Source organism: Physeter macrocephalus, chromosome 11, assembly GCF_002837175.3.
Source record: "Physeter macrocephalus isolate SW-GA chromosome 11, ASM283717v5, whole genome shotgun sequence".
Classification (NCBI taxonomy): domain Eukaryota; kingdom Metazoa; phylum Chordata; class Mammalia; order Artiodactyla; family Physeteridae; genus Physeter; species Physeter macrocephalus.
The window spans coordinates 45,709,114-45,729,588 of NC_041224.1; the positions used below are offsets into that span (position 1 = coordinate 45,709,114).

The 20,475-nt window shown below is 39.4% G+C and overlaps 1 protein-coding gene across 5 annotated transcripts in view; it reads right to left on the reverse strand.

The window, feature by feature from the left end:
• Nucleotides 1-13,690: 13,690 nt before the first annotated feature.
• MYO5A (myosin VA) overlaps nt 13,691-20,475 on the reverse strand; it is a 223,820-nt gene continuing 217,035 nt past the window's right edge. For all 5 annotated transcript variants that reach the window (XM_055087944.1, XM_024128874.3, XM_024128873.3 and 2 more), the window contains 3 exons: nt 20,243-20,417; nt 14,648-14,728; nt 13,691-14,355 (listed from right to left, as the gene is read on the reverse strand). In XM_055087944.1, the coding sequence (XP_054943919.1) occupies nt 14,203-14,355; nt 14,648-14,728; nt 20,243-20,417 (409 nt within the window). In that variant the 3' untranslated portion in view covers nt 13,691-14,202. The remainder of the gene's footprint in view (nt 14,356-14,647; nt 14,729-20,242; nt 20,418-20,475) is intronic.

Here is a 20,475-nt window from a genome sequence, read left to right on the forward strand (position 1 = left end):
TTGCTCCTTCATCTGCTGTGTTTTTCTCTGTCTTCTCATTTTGCTTAACTTACTGTGTTTGGGGTCTCCTTTTCACAGGCTGCAGGTTCGTAGTTTCCGTTGTTTTTGGTGTCTGTCCCCAGTGGCTAAGGTTGGTTCAGTGGGTTGTGTAGGCTTCCTGGTGGAGGGGACTAGTGCCTGTGTTCTGGTGGATGAGGCTGGATCTTGTCTTTCTGGTGGGCAGGTCCACGTCTGGTGGTGTGTTTTGGGGTGTCTGTGCCCCTATTATGATTTTAGGCAGCTTCTCTGCTAATGGATGGGGTTGTGTTGCCGTCTTGCTAGTTGTTTGGCATAGGGTGTCCAGCACTGTAGCTTGCTGGTCTTTGAGTGGAGCTGGGTCTTGGTGTTGAGATAGAGATCTCTGGGAGATTTTCACCATTTGATATTACGTGGAGCTGGGAGCTCTCTTGTGGACCAACTTCCTCAACTTGGCTCTCCCACCTCAGAGGCCCAACCCTGACACCTGGCTGCAGCACCAAGAGCCTGTCATCCACACGGCTCAGAATAAAAGGGAGAAAAAGAAAGAAGGAAACAAGAAGATAAAATAAAATAAAGTTATTAAAATAAAAAATAATTATTAAAAAAAATTTTTTAAGTAATAAAAAAAAAGAAAGAAGAGAGCAACCAAACCAAAAAACAAATCCACCAATGATAACAAGCTCTAAAAACTATATTAAAAAAACCCCCCAAAAACGGACAGAACCCTAGGACAAATGGCAAAAGCAAAGCTATATAGACAAAAATCACACACGGAAGCGTACACATACACACTCACAAAAAGAGAAAAAGGGAAAAAAAATATATATCGTTGCTCCCAAAGTCCACCTCCACAATTTGGGATGATTCGTTGTCTATTCAGGTATTCCACAGATGCAGGGTACATCATGTTGACTGTGGAGATTTAATCTGCTGCTCCTGAGGCTGCTGAGAGAGATTTCACTTTCTCTTTGTTCGCACAGCTCCTGGGGTTCAGCTTTGGATTGGCCCCACCTCTGCATGTAGGTCACCTGAGGGTGTCTTTTCTTTCCTCAAACAGGACGGGGTTAAAGGAGCAGCTGATTCGGGTGCTCTGGCTCACTCAGGCCAGGGGAGGCAGAGGTACGGAGTGCGGGGCAAGCCTGTGGCGGCAGAGGCCGCCAGCATGACGTTGCACCAGCCTGAGGCGCGCCGTGTGTTCTCCTGTGGAAGTTGTCCCTGGATCACGGAACCCTGGCAGTGGTGGGCCGCACAGGCTCCCAGGAGGGGAGGTAGGGATAGTGACCTGTGTTTTCACACAGGCTTCTTGGCGGCTGCAGCAGCAGCCTTAGCGTCCCATGCCCGTCTCTGCGGTCCGTGCTGACAGCTGTGGCTTGCGCCCGTCTCTGGAGCTCCTTTAAGCAGTGCTCTTAATCCGCTCTCCTCATGCACCAGGAAACAAAGAGGCAAGAAAAAGTCTCTTGCCTCTTCAGCAGCTCCAGACTTTTTCCCGGACTCCCTCCCGGCCAGCCGTGGTGCACTAGCCCCCTTCAGACTGTGTTCACGCAGCCAACCCCAGTCCTCTCCCTGGGATCTGACCTCCGAAGCTGGAGCCTCAGCTCCCAGCCCCTACCCGTCCCAACGGGTGAGCAGACGAGCCTCTTGGGCTGGTGAGTGGTAGTCGGCACCGATCCTCTGTGCGGGAATCTCTCCGCTTTGCCCTCTGCACCCTTGTTGCTGCGCTCTCCTCCGTGGCTCCGGAGCTTCCCCCCTCCGCCACCCACAGTCTCCGCCTGCGAAGGGCCTTCCCAGTGTGTGGAAACCTTTCCTTCTTCACAGCTCCCTCCAACTGGTGCAGGTCCCGTCTCTATTCTTTGTCTGCTTTTTCTTTTTTCTTTTTCCCTACCCCGGTATGTGGGGAGTTTCTTGCCTTTTGGGAGGTCTGAGGTCTTCTGCCAGCATTCAGTAGGTGTTCTGTAGGAATTGTTCCACATGTAGATGTATTTCTGATGTATTTGTCAGGAGGAAGGTGATCTCCGCCTCTTACTCTTCTGCCATCTTGAAGCTCCCCGCTTCTGCTCATTTTTAAGTGGATTTTTTTTTCGATATTGTGTTATATGAGCTGCTGGTATATTTTAGATATTAACACCTTGTTGGTGATAGCATTTGCAAATATTTTCTCCCATTCCATAAGTGTCTTTTTGTTTTGATGATGGTTTCCTTTGCTGTGCAGAAGCCTTTTAGTTTGATGTAGTGCCCTTTGTTTATTTTTGCTTTTGTTTCCCTTGTCTTTGGAGTCAGATCTACAAAAATATCGCTAAGACCTATATGAATAAGGTTACTGCCTATGTTTTTTCTAGGAATTTTATGGTTTTAGGTCTTACATTCAAGTCTTTAATCCATTTTGAGTTAATTTCTGTATATGATGTAAGATAGTGACCTTTTTCCATTCTTTTGCATGTGGCTGTCCAGTTTTCTCAACACCATTTTTTGAAGATGAAGTTTTTAATTCTGATGAAGCCTAATTTAGCAGTCTTTCCTTTATGGTGATTGTTTTTTGTCATGTCTAAAAAGAAACTTGCCTACTCCTGAATCATACAGATACTCTCTTATGTTTCCTTTTTTAAGCTTGATGGTTTTAGCTTTTACATTTAGGACTATAATACATCTCTAATTTTTGTATACATTGTAAAGTAGGAATTGAAGCTCATTCTTGTTCATACGAATAGCCAAACACCACTCTTAAATCAGCATTCTGTCCCATATCTTTCTGTTCTTCCTGAAGATAATGCTATTACGGAGACATGACCAGTCTACCATATGCATTATAACACTGCTACATTGTAAACGGATAAAAATTCAATTTATATCAAGCATTACTTACTTAGTGAATTATGTAGCTTTCTTTTGGCTCTTCCTGGTCCCTAAATCATAGACTCATAAAAGATTCATGTGGGGAAGGGCCAGAAAGATTATCTTATACAACTTTTATACAGATAAGTAAACCAACATCCAGGGAGATATAATGATTTGTACAAGCTATGTTTTATGTATTTTAATATTTTGGTAAGTACCACTCTAACAGAATTAGTCTCATATATGGGCAATCTCAACTGCTTATTCATTTGGATTTTCTTCCTATTCTTTAAACACCATGGAGTATAATTTTCCATTTTCCTTGGTAATTCTAGAGCTATAAACTCAATTTAGTAATCTTGCTAAATAGTTCCAAATATGATAGACAATTTATATCATATTTATATTCCAACATTGTTGGATTTTAAAAATCTTTTTATTTTTGATAATTTTAGATTTATAGAAGCAGTGGGATTTTTTAAGCTCAAATTTAAAAAAACCTTTTAGGATTAAAACTTGAGAAGAAGAAATGCAAAATTTCTTTCCATTTATCTACTACCCTGCAATACTAGCCAAGAGAAGATGGAGAATGAGAGGTATAAAGATCCTAGTTCATTTCAATGGTAGTCTTCTTGCAAGGGTCCCTTAGATTACTTTTATATCTAATAAAAAAATAGTCTGCATTTCTATTGAAATTTTCTGCTGAAAAACAGGCTGAATTTCGATGCTCTCACTTTTTAGAAAAACTAAGTTTATGTTTATATTAGTTTCTTAGGGCCACCATAACAAAGTACCACTAACTAGATGGCTTAAAAACAACAGAAATATATTGTCTCACAGTTTTGGAAGATAAACGTCTGAACATAAGGTGATGGTAAGGTCATGCTCTCTCCAGTGGCTCTGGGGAAGGATCCTTCCTTTCCTCTTCCAGCTTCTGGTAGCCGCAGATGTTCCTTGGCTTGTGACAGCATAACTCCAATCTCTCTGTGTCTTCACATGGCTGTCTTCTCCCCGCGTGTCTTTGAGTCTTCACATACATTCTCCTCTCTCTCTGTGTGTCTAAATTTCCTTCTTCTTATAAGGACACTTGTCATATTGGATTAAAGGCCCACTCTCCTCTTTTTGCAGGCTGCAGGTTCGTAGTTCCCGTTGTTTTTGGTGTCTGTCCCCAGTGGCTAAGGTTGGTTCAGTGGGTTGTGTAGGCTTCCTGGTGGAGGGGACTAGTGCCTGTGTTCTGGTGGATGAGGCTGGATCTTGTCTTTCTGGTGGGCAGGTCCACGTCTGGTGGTGTGTTTTGGGGTGTCTGTGCCCCTATTATGATTTTAGGCAGCTTCTCTGCTAATGGATGGGGTTGTGTTGCCGTCTTGCTAGTTGTTTGGCATAGGGTGTCCAGCACTGTAGCTTGCTGGTCTTTGAGTGGAGCTGGGTCTTGGTGTTGAGATAGAGATCTCTGGGAGATTTTCACCATTTGATATTACGTGGAGCTGGGAGCTCTCTTGTGGACCAACTTCCTCAACTTGGCTCTCCCACCTCAGAGGCCCAACCCTGACACCTGGCTGCAGCACCAAGAGCCTGTCATCCACACGGCTCAGAATAAAAGGGAGAAAAAGAAAGAAGGAAACAAGAAGATAAAATAAAATAAAGTTATTAAAATAAAAAATAATTATTAAAAAAAATTTTTTAAGTAATAAAAAAAAAGAAAGAAGAGAGCAACCAAACCAAAAAACAAATCCACCAATGATAACAAGCTCTAAAAACTATATTAAAAAAACCCCCCAAAAACGGACAGAACCCTAGGACAAATGGCAAAAGCAAAGCTATATAGACAAAAATCACACACGGAAGCGTACACATACACACTCACAAAAAGAGAAAAAGGGAAAAAAAATATATATCGTTGCTCCCAAAGTCCACCTCCACAATTTGGGATGATTCGTTGTCTATTCAGGTATTCCACAGATGCAGGGTACATCATGTTGACTGTGGAGATTTAATCTGCTGCTCCTGAGGCTGCTGAGAGAGATTTCACTTTCTCTTTGTTCGCACAGCTCCTGGGGTTCAGCTTTGGATTGGCCCCACCTCTGCATGTAGGTCACCTGAGGGTGTCTTTTCTTTCCTCAAACAGGACGGGGTTAAAGGAGCAGCTGATTCGGGTGCTCTGGCTCACTCAGGCCAGGGGAGGCAGAGGTACGGAGTGCGGGGCAAGCCTGTGGCGGCAGAGGCCGCCAGCATGACGTTGCACCAGCCTGAGGCGCGCCGTGTGTTCTCCTGTGGAAGTTGTCCCTGGATCACGGAACCCTGGCAGTGGTGGGCCGCACAGGCTCCCAGGAGGGGAGGTAGGGATAGTGACCTGTGTTTTCACACAGGCTTCTTGGCGGCTGCAGCAGCAGCCTTAGCGTCCCATGCCCGTCTCTGCGGTCCGTGCTGACAGCTGTGGCTTGCGCCCGTCTCTGGAGCTCCTTTAAGCAGTGCTCTTAATCCGCTCTCCTCATGCACCAGGAAACAAAGAGGCAAGAAAAAGTCTCTTGCCTCTTCAGCAGCTCCAGACTTTTTCCCGGACTCCCTCCCGGCCAGCCGTGGTGCACTAGCCCCCTTCAGACTGTGTTCACGCAGCCAACCCCAGTCCTCTCCCTGGGATCTGACCTCCGAAGCTGGAGCCTCAGCTCCCAGCCCCTACCCGTCCCAACGGGTGAGCAGACGAGCCTCTTGGGCTGGTGAGTGGTAGTCGGCACCGATCCTCTGTGCGGGAATCTCTCCGCTTTGCCCTCTGCACCCTTGTTGCTGCGCTCTCCTCCGTGGCTCCGGAGCTTCCCCCCTCCGCCACCCACAGTCTCCGCCTGCGAAGGGCCTTCCCAGTGTGTGGAAACCTTTCCTTCTTCACAGCTCCCTCCAACTGGTGCAGGTCCCGTCTCTATTCTTTGTCTGCTTTTTCTTTTTTCTTTTTCCCTACCCCGGTATGTGGGGAGTTTCTTGCCTTTTGGGAGGTCTGAGGTCTTCTGCCAGCATTCAGTAGGTGTTCTGTAGGAATTGTTCCACATGTAGATGTATTTCTGATGTATTTGTCAGGAGGAAGGTGATCTCCGCCTCTTACTCTTCTGCCATCTTGAAGCTCCCCGCTTCTGCTCATTTTTAAGTGGATTTTTTTTTCGATATTGTGTTATATGAGCTGCTGGTATATTTTAGATATTAACACCTTGTTGGTGATAGCATTTGCAAATATTTTCTCCCATTCCATAAGTGTCTTTTTGTTTTGATGATGGTTTCCTTTGCTGTGAAAAAGCTTTCAAGTCTGATTAGGCCCCATTTGTTTATTTTTGCTTTTATTTCTTTTGCCATGGGAAACTGATCTAAGAAAATTTTGCTATGATTTATGTCCAAGGATATTTTGCCTATGTTCTCTTCTGGGAGTTTTATAGTGTATTGTCTTATATTTAGGTCTTTAAACCATTTGGAGTTTATTTTTGCATATTGTGTGAGAGAGTGTTCTAATTTCATTGATTTACATATAGCTGTCCAGCTTTCCCAATACCACTTGTTGAAGAGGTTCTTTTCTCCATTGTATGTTCTTGCCCCCTTTTTTGTAGGTAGGTGTGTGGGTATATTTCTGGGCCTTCTATTCTGTTCCACTGAGCTATATATCTGTTTTTATGCCAGTGCCACACTGTTTTGATTACTATAGCTTTGTAGTATTGTCTTTAGTCTGCAGGGTTATGCTTCCAGCTTTGTTCTTTTTCCTCAGGATTGCTTTGGCAGTTCTGGGTCTTTTGTGGTTCCATATAAACTTTAGGATTATTTGTCCTAGTTCTGTGAAAAATGTCATAAGTATTTTGATAGCGATTGCTATCTAAGTTTGTAGATTGCTCTAGATAGTATGGCCATTTTAACAATATTCTTCCAACCCAAGACCATGGGATATCTTTCCATTTCTTTGAATCATCTTCAATTTCCTTTATCAATGTTTTATAGTTTTCAGCATATGGGTCTTTCATCTCCTTGGTTTTTTTTTTTTAATAAATTTATTTATTTACTTATTTTTGGCTGCATTGGGTCTTAATTGCTGTGTGTGGGCTTTCTCTAGTTGTGGCGAGCAGGGGCTACTCTTTGTTGCGGTGCACGGGCTTCTCACTGCAGTGGCTTCTCTTTGTTGCGGAGCATGGGCCCTAGAGCGTGCGGGCTTCCATAGTTGTAGCACGTGGGGTCAGTAGTTGTGACTCACGGGCTCTAGAGCACAGGATCAGTAGTTGTGGCACACGGGCTTAGCTGATCCGCAGCATGTGGGATCTTCCTGGACCAGGGCTCGAACCCATGTCCCCTGCACTGGCAGGTGTATTCTTAACCACTGCACCACCAGAGAAGCCCCTGTCCTTGCTTTTTTGAGGGGAGAATTTGCTGAGCTCCTCGGTCTGCTATATTAGAGGTCAAAAGTTTACTCAAAATAGATTTATTGAGATAAAATTCTCATAGCATACACTTCACCCATTTAAAGTATATAACTCGGTGTTTTTTAATATATTCACAGATATGTCAACCTATCACCACAGTCAATTTTAAAACATTTTCATCATCTCAAAAAGAAACTCCTTGCTCTTTAGTTATTGCTCCCTATCCCCTCACTTCCTCTCTTCCTCCCAGCCCTAAGCAACCACCAATCTACATGTCATCTCTTTCTTTTTCTTAGTAAGCCTGGCTAGAGGCTTATCAATTTTATTGATCTTTAAAAAGAAGCAGCTTTTGGTTTCATTGATTTTCTCTATTAATTTCCTGTCCTCAATTTCATTGATTTCTGCTCTAATTTTTATTATTTCTTTTCTTCTGTTTACTTTGTATTTAATTTTCTCTTCTCTTCTTAGTTTCCTAAAGTGGAAGCTTAGAAGATTGATTTTAGGTCTTTCTTGTTTTCTAATACATGCATTCAATGCTATGAATTTCTAAGTACTGCTTTCCCTGCATCCCAGAAATTTTAAGCTGTATATTCATTTATATTTACTTCAAAATATTTTAAAATTTCTCTAGTAATTTCTTCTTTGATCCATGTGTTATTTAGAAGTGTGTTGTTTAATCTCCAAGTATTCTGGGATTTTCCAGCTATTTTTGTGTCACTGATTTCTAGTTTAATTCTATTCTTTTAAATTTTAAAGGTGTGTTTCATAGTCCCAAATGTGATCTACGTTGGTGTATGTGCTGTGGGTTTATTTATAAGACACTAACAAAAATCCTTTATATCCATATCTTTATTTGAACAATTTTGTATAATATCTAGGAGAATACAGCATTAATGATGCACATTTACTAAGTACAACATTAGACAACTACAAATTTAGAGCATAAATGTCAATCTGATATTGTTTTGGTTTTCATCTTAGCACTAGGTGATATCTGGTGAAAACCCATGTTTCAAAGGCTTTGTTGATATGAGGTGTATTATTAACTTATTTTTAAAAATTCCATGTGAGATAAGCTGGGGTGGGTTTAGTTTAAAACTAGTATTGGTTGATAATGCGTTTCACTTCTCAGTACTTTTACTTTTTAATGGATGAATATTTTACCTAAGAACTTTTCAAACATTAACTATATCATGTTTTTCTATGTAGATCAGAGTAGAATTTCTTTTCCACATCCAACAAGGGAAAACATTTGAAGAACTGCAATGTTCAATGTCATTGTAGTTAAAAGGCATATCCATTTCACAGTAAGTTAACAATTAAAGTTAGTTAATTAAAATATAATATATTAAACGTCATAAGCTCATTTCTGTGCAACACTGTTAGAGCAATTTAAATTTTCCAAGGACACATGAAAATCAACCTAACTCCAGTGTTCCACAAAAATACATAACTAGGAATCATAAATTATAACACACATACCCACATTTAAAGGAAAAATTCAGCATATGTTGGATAAAATTAAATGGCTCAGGTGATGTAGAGAGCCTGAAATGTAGAGCAAGTTTTTATAACATATAATGACAATAAGATATTTAAAACTACTGACTCTGAAAAATGCCACGAAAATGTACTGACCTACCAAGCATTGAGTTGTACATACCAGCTTCAACTCAGAAAACATTTTTCTTTCAAATATTTGAAGAAACATTGTTTCCTGAGAAACAATACTAAGGAAATGTTAGTCATTTTCAGACATCTTAGTGAATCTAATAACACCCATTAAATTGAGCTAATGAACATTTTAGCTAGACCAAATTATAAAATTTAAAAAAAATGTATAAAATGTATTTTGGCAGATATTTTACATAGTGCTTTTCAGTTCCTGATCTATTGAGAAATCTAATGTAACCTCAGGTTCACTTAATTTCGGGTAACACTGAATACAATGAATTAGAATTTATAGCACTCTTTCCTATTCTCACTCCATCTTTGATATGGGTAAAGGGTTCTCAAAATTTTTTTTAATGAATGTCCATGAAAGATTTTACAGTTATACCTTTTAGCTTTACTAAGCACAGGTCAGTTCAGTGGAAGACAAGCCATTTAAATATTACCAAGAATCTAACTTATCTCTATATTTCTTCCATATATTCATTTGCTTAATTGTAACACAGAGCCCCCTAACCTCAGGAAACACTCTCTCAGACCACATTTCATTGGCTCTGAGATTGCTGCTGCCTCACAATTCTAATACCTGTTTGGAAATGAGAGAAAAGAAAGGAAGGAGAAGTAACAGGAGGGGAGGGTCATGCAGAAAGGGAATGAAGGAAGAAAGGAGGCCACACCCACCCAAACCCTCACAACACCTTGAGAAACAGGGCAAGATATCCTTTCCAGGCAAGACATCCCCTTACAGAGGAGAAGTTCCAGAGAACTTAAGGCAGCTCTAGGAGGGAAGGGAGCAGGGGTTAAGGCGGCCCTCACAGCACAGCCTGAGAAGAAATCACAATGCACTTACCCATACACAGAGCCTCTCTAACACACATGCACACAGCACACCTCTTGGCTCCAAAGCCAACACTGGAAGCATGCACACACCGTCATGTTCAAATACACACTGACTTATGTATGGTCTGCATGGGAGACAGCCCTCAGAAGGGACCCAGGGGCTTGGCCTACAGCCGCAGGTTCTCTGCAGGATGCACAGCTCACCTGGTGGCTCTGACAGTGACTCTGAGGGCTGTGTGTTGACAGCGACCTTCCTCTTTCCTTTTGGGAGGCTCTCACCGCTTCTTGTCAGGCTGGGAGAGCTTGCTACTAATTAATGACCCATACAGAGTACTGTACCCTCCAGGGGGGCACTGATTCATTACAAAAGCCAAACCTAGTTATAGCAGGTAACTACGACAAAGAGGAAACCACAAGGCACCCCATCTGATTAGCACCAAGAACTTGGTACTCATCATTTCCTCACCTTCCATATGCTAGTTGCCAACTGTGATAAGGAAAAGGAGCACCTCTTGCTGGACTGGGGCACCCCACAGGTACCAGGAGGAACAGAATGGAACCTCAGGACTTTCTAAAGTCTCCTGCCCGGCATGTGCCCTCAGTGCCACTGCTGCATATGGGAAGAGAGCACAGCTGGAGGGCTGAGTGACTTCAGGCAAGTCACTGCCCTTATCTCTCTCTCAAATTATCATCAGCTAAGAACTGTAGTAGCTGCCCTTCTACCTTCTAGGGCTGCTGTGAGGACACAATGAGGTAACAGAGAAAGGCTGAAGTGAAGCACAGCCAGACACAAGGTACTGTCTCTACATTACCTTTCACCAGGAGAACTGAAGGGCCACACATGACATTTTGCTTTCTGTTTTATTCTAAACAGTTGAAGATACTGAAGACTCTGTGTGTGTGCGTGGAAGAGAGAGAGAGAGAGAGAGAGAGAGAGAGAGAGAGAGAGAGAAAGTGAGAATATGAGGACATGAGGACATCTCAGGATGGTGCCAGATGCCCTTTTACCTAGGGTTACCAGGGAAGTCATTTCTCACAACAATCACTATACTGAAATTCTAATAAAATATTTTCACGGCCTCCACCACTGTTATTAAAAGATTTGATCTATATTTTACATAATCACTTACCCAGAAAGAGACAGCTCTCAATTATCCATTAAAATGAAGGAAATAATAAAGTAAATGACCCAAATCCCCAAATCTCCTATCAGTTGGCTTTGGAATATATATTGTTGTACTTCTGCAATTGATGAAAGAAGTGTCAGGTGCATTTTCACAACTTCCAAAGGAATCATGAAGCTACACTTCATGGATTTTACCCCATACTCATCTTTCCCCTTCATTATAGTTACTCTCAGGCAGAGCAAAGCCTTAACCTAGAAAAGCTACAAGAAGGGAAACTGCTTCTAATTTTTCAGCTTTGCTTTCCAAGGTGTGAGCTGAGTTTCTCTGTACAGTGAGTGGGGAGGAGACTATTGAGAAGGGGCTATTAAAACAATGAACTGTTGCTTTCTCAAAGAATTCTTTCTTTAAATTCCTATCGTATGTCATAGAGGAATTATGAAAAAGCAAATTAGTGATAATGCTAAAAACTGTACTGCAGAGAAGTGAGAACAGCAAGAACTCATGCAAAGATTGGCCTGAAGGGAAGCCCCCAGGCAGGCCAGTAGGGCAACTGAGGACTGCCTTCACCCACAGCCTTCAAAAGAGTCAGAGCAGGTGAGTAAGACAGGCGATGGGACACAGGATGTGGCTGAAGAAAGGGACAGAGTGAGCAGATAAATGAGTGGGTGGACGGAGCGGAGGGCTGGTGCAGGTGTGTTTGAAGCTGGGTGAGAAAGTGTGGATGGACAAAGGGAAAGGTGAGCAGTCCTCAGAGGCCAAGGATACCCACAGTCAGCAGAATATTGCTGCATCCTCAAGAAAGCAGGACACAGAATGACTTACCAGGACTTGGGCTTCCCTGGTTGTAAGGTATTTCTGTTATGACTAAAGATCTTCAGACCACTAAGAGAAATTAATTCAGATCTGCTTCTGGGGTTCTAGATAGGCCTTGGAGGAAGTTGGAGCCCTGAAATATCATAATCTTTGTGTGGCCATCCCTGAACAGGAGAGACTCTGGCCCAGGTGTGGAACAGAGGCTCCAGCACTTTGCAGCAGAAAGATGGAAGACAGGAGAGAGAGAAAGGCCCAGACTAGCCATGCTTCAGGATATGAGCTGTCTGCAGGAAAGATATAGGGCTGCAGTGGCAGTGGAAGCTAGAGCGTGATCCTGAAGACCTGACAAGACCCAGGGTGTGTGCGGGACATGCTACACAGGACTGAGCTGGGAAAGGGCCTGGGAGGATTTCTAGGTCTGAGGGGGAGAGCCTACAATCACGGTGGCATTTTTTGGAGCATCTCTCCCACCCAAGTCCCATCTATGTTCTTAGACTCCGACAGATTCAGTACTAACCACGTGGTTTCAACAGTTCATTGAAAACTACATTGACAACCAGGGAAAAGAAAGAGAATCAGATTGAGTTAGTATTTTTCTTGGTTTTGCAAATAAATAAATGTATCCAAACTGAATACAGCAGTACACAATTCAATAAAAACTACCTAAACTAATTAACTTTGAAAAAGCGTGTACATAAATCATGTACATTTAAGAAAGATTACAGCTACACAAACCTGTGATTTTACATTTTATTAATCCCTCAAAATTAACAGGCACCAAACACTAGTCTTTCCATTAGAGGGTAGCCTTACTGAGTACCTGCAGCTCACTTCTCTGTGGTTCAAGTACTGCGAGGAGAGAACTTCAGATGTGGAAGGGACCTTAAGAACCAGCTGTCTAACACTCTCACTGAATAAATGAGGAATTTGAGGCCCAAATAAGTTAACAGACAGAATTTATCTTTTAATAGCAATATTTATCACTGATTTGAAAATGTTTTACTTGCATTTATAATATTGCACATATTTTAATAAGATGTCTTTTTTAAGATCATCTAATAGTTAATTTATATAAATCTATGATTGTAATTCAGAACCAGAGTTTCTAAAGAAAGCTAAGAATTTGCTTTTGCACAACCTGAAACATTTATTGTATAAGATTTGTAGGAAAAATGGAGACTGTGTTTAATTAGAATTTCAGAATGAAAACATATAGAATCTGGGTCTTATTAAATCAAATCCTCTGTAAAATTCAGCAATCTCCTTATATTTTTATATAGGTCAATGTATTTCTAATATGATGCTCTTTAAAGTATCTAGTGGTATTGAGAACATTTATAGAAGTTGCAAAGCCTAAAAAATGGAATCATAATTTTTTATTATATACTTTCTTTTGCATAATTTATAAAATAATTAAGATTTCAAGACCTAAATCATGAATATTCTGACAATCCTCTCTAGATATTGACTGACATTAATTCTTAATAAATTAAGAAGAAAGAAAACCTGTCAAGGTTGAAAATATGCACTGCAGGAAGCAGATCTGATAACTAAAAATAGGTCACTTCACAGAACACTGTACCCTGATGTGATATGCACCCAGGGAAAATTAATGAGCACATCAATGTAACACATCCTGAATAAAGGACATCAACAATAGCCACTTTGCCTAATCCTATCCCTAAATGTCAAACATTGTGTCATATTACTACATGACTTCCCAGTGTCTGCTACTTGTGCAGGTGAATCTGTAGCTATGTGCACATAATCCAGTTAAAACTGATCTGATTGAACTGTAAACAGAGTTGATAAAAGAGAAGCTTATTGTTGTAGTGCCTAATATGAATATCGCTTACATTTTAAAGAACATAGTATGTAGCAGCAATTTAAAATGCTCAGTAAACTATGGTACAAATGGACTTCCATGCTCTATAGCAAACCAACATTCTCTTAATACCTCTACATCATAGTGACACATAGAAGGGAGCTACTTGACCGGTTACTTTACATATTGCCAGTTTATTTCTTTGTTCCAGTTGGACAGTAGCAACATAATTGATTCCTAAACTAGTATGATATGTACTCAGTGGTGATTTTTCTTTCAATTCTTCTGGTTAGCACACAGGAGGTTCCTTATTGGTGCCTTTCTAACAACAGCTCATATTCATATCTGGAATTTAGGTTTTTGATATCATTTAGATGCAGCGATAAGGATTTAAAATAAATGCTGGCAGCTGAAGACACATTTTTTTCCTTCCTTCCATCATTCACCTGCACTTCAACTGCAGATACCTAACTGATCCAGGATGAGTGTTGTTATAAAGGTAACACAGCACAAAGGAGCCTATCTTTCTTTCCAAGATGATGAAAAGTATTCTAGGGGGAGTTCCAGTCAATAACCCCGTGTTTGGGAGATAATAAGTACTATCTCTTTTAAAATGTGTTTTCAGTAGCTCACTTGAAATAATGGGTTATTTCAGGCAAGTAGTGTATTGTCAATATTTTCCTTGATATCACTTTCAGACCCGTGATATGAATCCCAGGCCCAGGCTGGCTGGAATCTGGATGGTTTCTAGCGCAAGGGAAGATGGGTTAAAAGGAAAGGTGACAGGAAAGATGTGTTTAGCATCCATGAGCAGCTGAGGAGAGTCTTTCCTGTCTCGTAAACGCATCTGAGAAGATTAAAAAAAGAAAAACAAAAAAACAGAGCATCAATTCTTTGAATCTATAAAGATTTTTTTCTGACAAAATTCTACCAAAAATCCTCAACTAATGAAGAATATTTATATTTGTTTTAAAGTCACTTCATTTTTCCAATAAGGTGTTATCAAGAAAGTTAATGCACTATAAAGATGAGATAAAATAATTATAATAAAAACTGCATTACCCTTCAATAAATTATAAAATTTCCTTCAAACGACTGTGTTGGTGAATCAAAGCAAAAGAAAGCCTGGGAGATCTTACCTGTATAGTACGAATAAATGACACAGAGACTCTTTCTTCAAACTCGTTAACTGGAGTATACAAATTCAACACTTTGACAATCTGGGAGAAATAAAATGATCAAAGTCTTTAGCATATTATCAAATACATACATGCTAGGTACCTGTAATCTGGAAAACTAAAAGGATCTCTGCATACAGTTTTCAGTTCTACTCAGGGCTTGGTTAGGGCAAGAGGGGAGAGGGAGTGGTTCTGAAGGCACATTTACCTTTATGAGTTGAATTTTTACAATAAGAATGTATTAATGTAATATTTTACACTTTAAGAAGCAACATAAATTTGAAAAAAACATGAAAAGTAAAAGTGCTCCCACCCGCATGCTCTCAGTCTCTCAAAGTAACAATAGTTAACAGTGTCCTGTGTATTCAGCTAGTTACTTTCTATACGTATTCTATGTGTAATCTATGTAAGATTTCTATGTTTTGAGATAAGTGATGAACATTAAAAAATCCAAGAGTCAGCACAGAAATAACTAGGCAAAAGAAAAGTGGGTATGTTTATGCCTATGTCTTGCCTCATACTGTGGCCATTGTTCTCAAATGTCCTTCCCATCTTTTCATTTCCTTAAATTCAATGCACAGCTAAATAAGACTTTCCCTGAATGATCAGTTATTGCCCCTCAGCACCATTTTGGAATCCTCCCTCTAGCTAATTAGTGCTGAGGGCTTAACTACCTACCAATGGGCCAGAATCAGCCCTGGCCTCCCCTAGTCCTGTGGCCAGCTGTGCTATAAGCTGGCCCTGCCAAAAAATGGGCAGCAGAAACCAAAGGAAGCAGGGTGGGGTAGCCAACCAGGCCAGAGGCCAGCCCTACCCACCACTGAGCCCACAGTAGTTCAGCCCTGCCACAACAGAAGGGCCTACACATCCCACACAGGGGGTACCCCTAAACGTATAGCTCTGGTGACCAGAGGGCAGCATGCTTCTGAGCCCCATAGGATGTTTCCTGCATAAGGCCACTTCTTTAAGATCGGGAAATGTATATGACCTATTTAATACATAGAAAAAAGACAGCAAACTGGGCAAAATGAGAAGACAGAGCAATATGTTCCAAACAAAGGAATGAGACATAACCTCAGAAAAAGTACTAATAGAAGTGGAGATGAGCAATCTACGAGGTTATGGTTATAAAGATGCTCGGTGAACTCAGGAGAAGAAGGGATGAATACAGTGAGAACTTCAACAAAGAGATAGAAAACATAAAGAAGAACCAAAAGAGCTGAAGAATACAACAGTAGGCTAAATTATACAGAGGAATGGATCAGTGAGCTGGAAGACAATAGTGGAAATCACTGAAACTGAACAAAAAAAAAGAATGAAAAAAAATGAGGATGGTTTAAGAGACCTCTGGGACAACTTAAGTGCACTAATATTCACATCGTAGGGGTTCCAGAAGGGGAAGACAGAGAGAAAGGGACAGAGAACTTATGTGAAGAAATAATAGCTGGGAAAGGAAACAGACATTCAGATCCAGTAAGCACAGAGTCTCAAACAAGGTCAACCCAAAGAGGTCCACACCAAGACGGATTATAATTAAAATGGCAAAAATTTAAGATAAAGAGAAAATCTTAAAAGCATCAAGAGAAAAGCAACTAACTAGTTACATAAAAAGAAACTCCCATAACAACATCGGCAGACTTTTCAGCAGAAATGTTGCAGGCCAGAAGGGTGTGGGGTGATATATTCAAAGTAATGAAAGGAAAAAACCTATAACCAAGAATATTCTACCTGGCAAGGTTATCATTCATATTTGAAGGAGAGATAAAGAGTTTTACAGACAAGTAAAAGCTAAAGGAGTTCAGCACCATCAAACTAGCTTTATGTTTATATTTTTATTTTTTTAATGGGTCTTCTCTAAGTGGAAAAGAAAAGGCTACAACTAGAAATATGAAAAGGGAGGGAAGAGGGAAGTTTAAGAGATAAAAGCCTCCCTCAAGAAACAAGAAAAATCTCAAATAAACAATTTAACCTTATACCTAAAGGAACTAGAAAAAGAAGAACAAACAAAACCCAAAGTTAATAGAAGGAGAAAAAATCAGAATGGACATAAATGAAATAGAGACTACAAAAACAACAGAATAAAAATCAATGAAACTAAGAGCTGGTCCTTTGAAAAGATAAACAAAATTGATAAACTATTAGCCACATTTATCAAGACAAAAAGAGAGAGGGCCCCAATACATAAAATCAGAAATGAAAGAGAGAAGTTACAACTGACATCACAGAAATACTAAGGATCGTAAGACATTACTATGAATAATTATATGCCAATAAAATGGACAACCTAGAAGAAATGGATAAGTTCCTAGAAATGTACAGTCTCCCCAGACTGAATCAGGAAGAAACAGAAAATATGGGCAAACTACAAGTAATTAAATCCAATCAGTAATCAAAAAACTCCCAACAAACAAATGTCTAGGACTAGATGGCTTCACAGGGGAATTCTGCCAAATATAAGAGTTAACACCTGAATCTACCCATCTCAATCTATTCCAAAAGAATAGAAGAGAAAGGAAAACTTCTGAACTCATTCTGCGAGTCCACATCACCCTGATACCAAAACCAGACAAAAATACCACAAAAAAGGAAATTATAGGTCAATATCACTGATGAATATAGTTGTAGAAATCCTCAACAAAATATTTGCAAATTGAATTTAACGGTACATTAAAAAAATCATACATCACGATCAAGTGGGAATTATCTCAGGGATGCAAGGATTTTACAATAAGCACAAAACAATCAATGTGATACACCCCATTAGCAAATTGAAGAATGAAAATCGTATGATCATCTCAATAGATACAGAAAAAGCTTTTGACAAAATTCAACATCCATTTATGATAAAAACTCTCAACAAAGTGGGTATAGAGGGAACATACCTCAACATAATAAAACATATATGACAAACCCACAGTCAACATCATACTCATGGTAAAACTGTGAAAGCATTTCCTCTAACAAAACAAGGATGCCCATTCTCACCACTTTTATTCAAAATGGTATTGAAAATCTTAGCCACAGAAATTAGACAGGAAAAAAAAAAGTAAAAGGAATCCAAATTGAAATGGAAGAAGTAAAACTGTCACTGTTTGCAGATGACAGGAAACTGTATATAGAAAATCCTAAAGATGCCACCAAGAAATTATTAGAACCAATAAATGAATTCAGTAAGGTTGCAGGATACAAAATTAATATACAGACAACTCTTGCATTTCTATACACTAATAATAAATTATCAGAACACAATCCCATTTATAATTGCACCAAAAAGAATAAAATACCTAGGAATAAATCTAAAGGAAGTGAAAGACCTGAACTTGGAAAACTATAAGACATTGATAAAAGAAAGTACAGGTGACACAAACAAATCGAAAGATACACTGGGCTCATAAAGTGGAAGAATTAATATGGTTAAAATGACCATATTACTCAAGGCAACTACATATTCAATGCAATCTCTATCAAAATACCAAAAGCATTTTTCACAGAACAGAACAAATAATTCTAAAATTTGTATGGAAACACAAAAAACTCTGAGTAGCCAAAGCAATCTTGAGAAAGAAGTACTAATACAAAGCTAGAGGTATCATGCTCCCTGATTTCAAACCATACTAAAAAGCTACAGTAATCAAAATAGTATGGTACTGGCACAAAAATTGACACATAGATTGATGGAAAAGGAAACAGAACCTAGAAATCTACTCTTTTACGGTCAATTAATCTACAGTAAGGGAGGGAAGAATATACAATGTGGAAAAGACAGTTTCTTCAGTAAACGGTGTTGTGAAAACTGGACAGCTATATGCAAAAGAATCAAACTAGAACATTTTCTCATACCACTTAGAAAAATAAACTCAAAATGGATTAAGGACTTAAATTTAAGACCTTAAACTCTTAGAAGAAAATACAAGCAGTATATTTTTGACACTGGTCTTAGCAATATTTTTTTGATCTGTCTCCTCAGGAAAGAGAAACAAAAGCAAAAATAAACAAATGGGACCACATCAAACTAAAAAACTTTTGCACAGTGAAAGAAATTATCCACAAAATGAAAAAGCAGCCTACTGAATGGAAGAACATATTTGCAAACAATATATCTAATAAGGGGTTAATATCCAAAATATACAAAGAATTCATACAACTCAAATCAAAAAAACAAATGACCTGATTAAAAAATGGGCAGAGGACCTCAACAGACATTTTTCCAAAGAAGACATACTGATGGCCAACAGGCACATGAAAAAATGCTCAACATCACTAATCACCAGAGAAATATGAATCAAAACCACAATGAAGTATTACCTCATACTAGTCAGAATGGCTATTATCAAAAAGACAACAAATAGTAAGTGTCGGTGAGGATGTGGAGAAAAGGGAACCCTCATGCACTGCTGGTGGGAATGTAAATTGGTGCAGCCAATACGGAAAACAGTATGGAGGTTGCTCAAAAAATTAAAAATACAACTATGATACAACCCAGCAATTCCACTTCCGGGTATTTTTCCAAAGACAACAAAAACACTAGTTTGAAAAGATATATGCACCCCTCTGTTCATTGCAGCATTATTTACAAGAGCCAAGATATGGAAGCAATCTAAGTGTCTGTCGACAGACAAATGGATAAAGAAGACTGGTGTACACACACAAACACACACACACAAGAATATCACTTAGCCATAAAAAAGAATGAAATATTGCCATTTGCAACACTATGAATGGACTTCACAGACATTATGCTAAGTGAAATAAGTCAGACAATGACAAATACTGTAAGAGCTCACTTATATGTGGAATCCAAAAAACAAAACAAAGAAACCAAAAAAATGAAAATATACTCACAGATATAGAGAACAAATGGGTGGTTGCCAGAGGGGAGGGTCATGGGGTATTAAAATAGGTGAAGGGGATTAAGAGGTACAAACCTCCAGTTATAAAATAAATAAATAAAGCATGCGGATGTAATCTACAATATAAGGAATATGGTTAATAATATTGTAATAACTTTGTATGGGGACATATGATTGCTAGACTTATCACGGTTATCATTTTATAATGTATGGAAATGTCAAATCACTGTGTAGTATACCTGAAACTAACATCATATTATACATCAGCTATATTTCAATTAAAAAACACAATTATTTGTCTTAAAATAGAGAAGTCTAAAGAATCATTCAATTATTAAATAATACGGAAAATTCTTTTATGGAGTACAAGCTCCATAGAATGTGTAGAATGTACACCCCCATGCAAACAGGGACTTTGTTTTGTTCATGGTCTTATCTTAGTGGCTAGAACATTATACAGAACAGTGTAGAGAGTGGATAAATAAGTACTGAATGTTGAATGTGCAGGACTGTGACTAGTACTGAAATATACTTTGTGGTAAAATCTCCTTTCTTCAAGATCTACAATACTGATATATATCATCTCTGACACAGATGAAGTCGGCTCAGAGACAAAAGCAATAGCTAGAAAGAAGCCTTCTTTACTTCCCTAAATGTCACCGTTGATGAATGTTAACTTGTTTTATAATAGGGAAAATCGCCTTACCTGGGCAGTAGTTAAAGCATTGCACATGGAACAAATGGCTTCTGCATCATCATCTGTTTTCTTTTTCACTTGCAAAAGCTGAGCAGCCTGAATGAGAGGTTCCAGGGTTTCCTTAGCCCCACTGTTCATCAGATTCTTGTCACGCAGCCATTCTTCTAGTTGACTGACATTGTACCTACGCCAGAAAAAGGGGGGTGATGCAAATTTACTGAATGTTATCATAAATGTCTTAA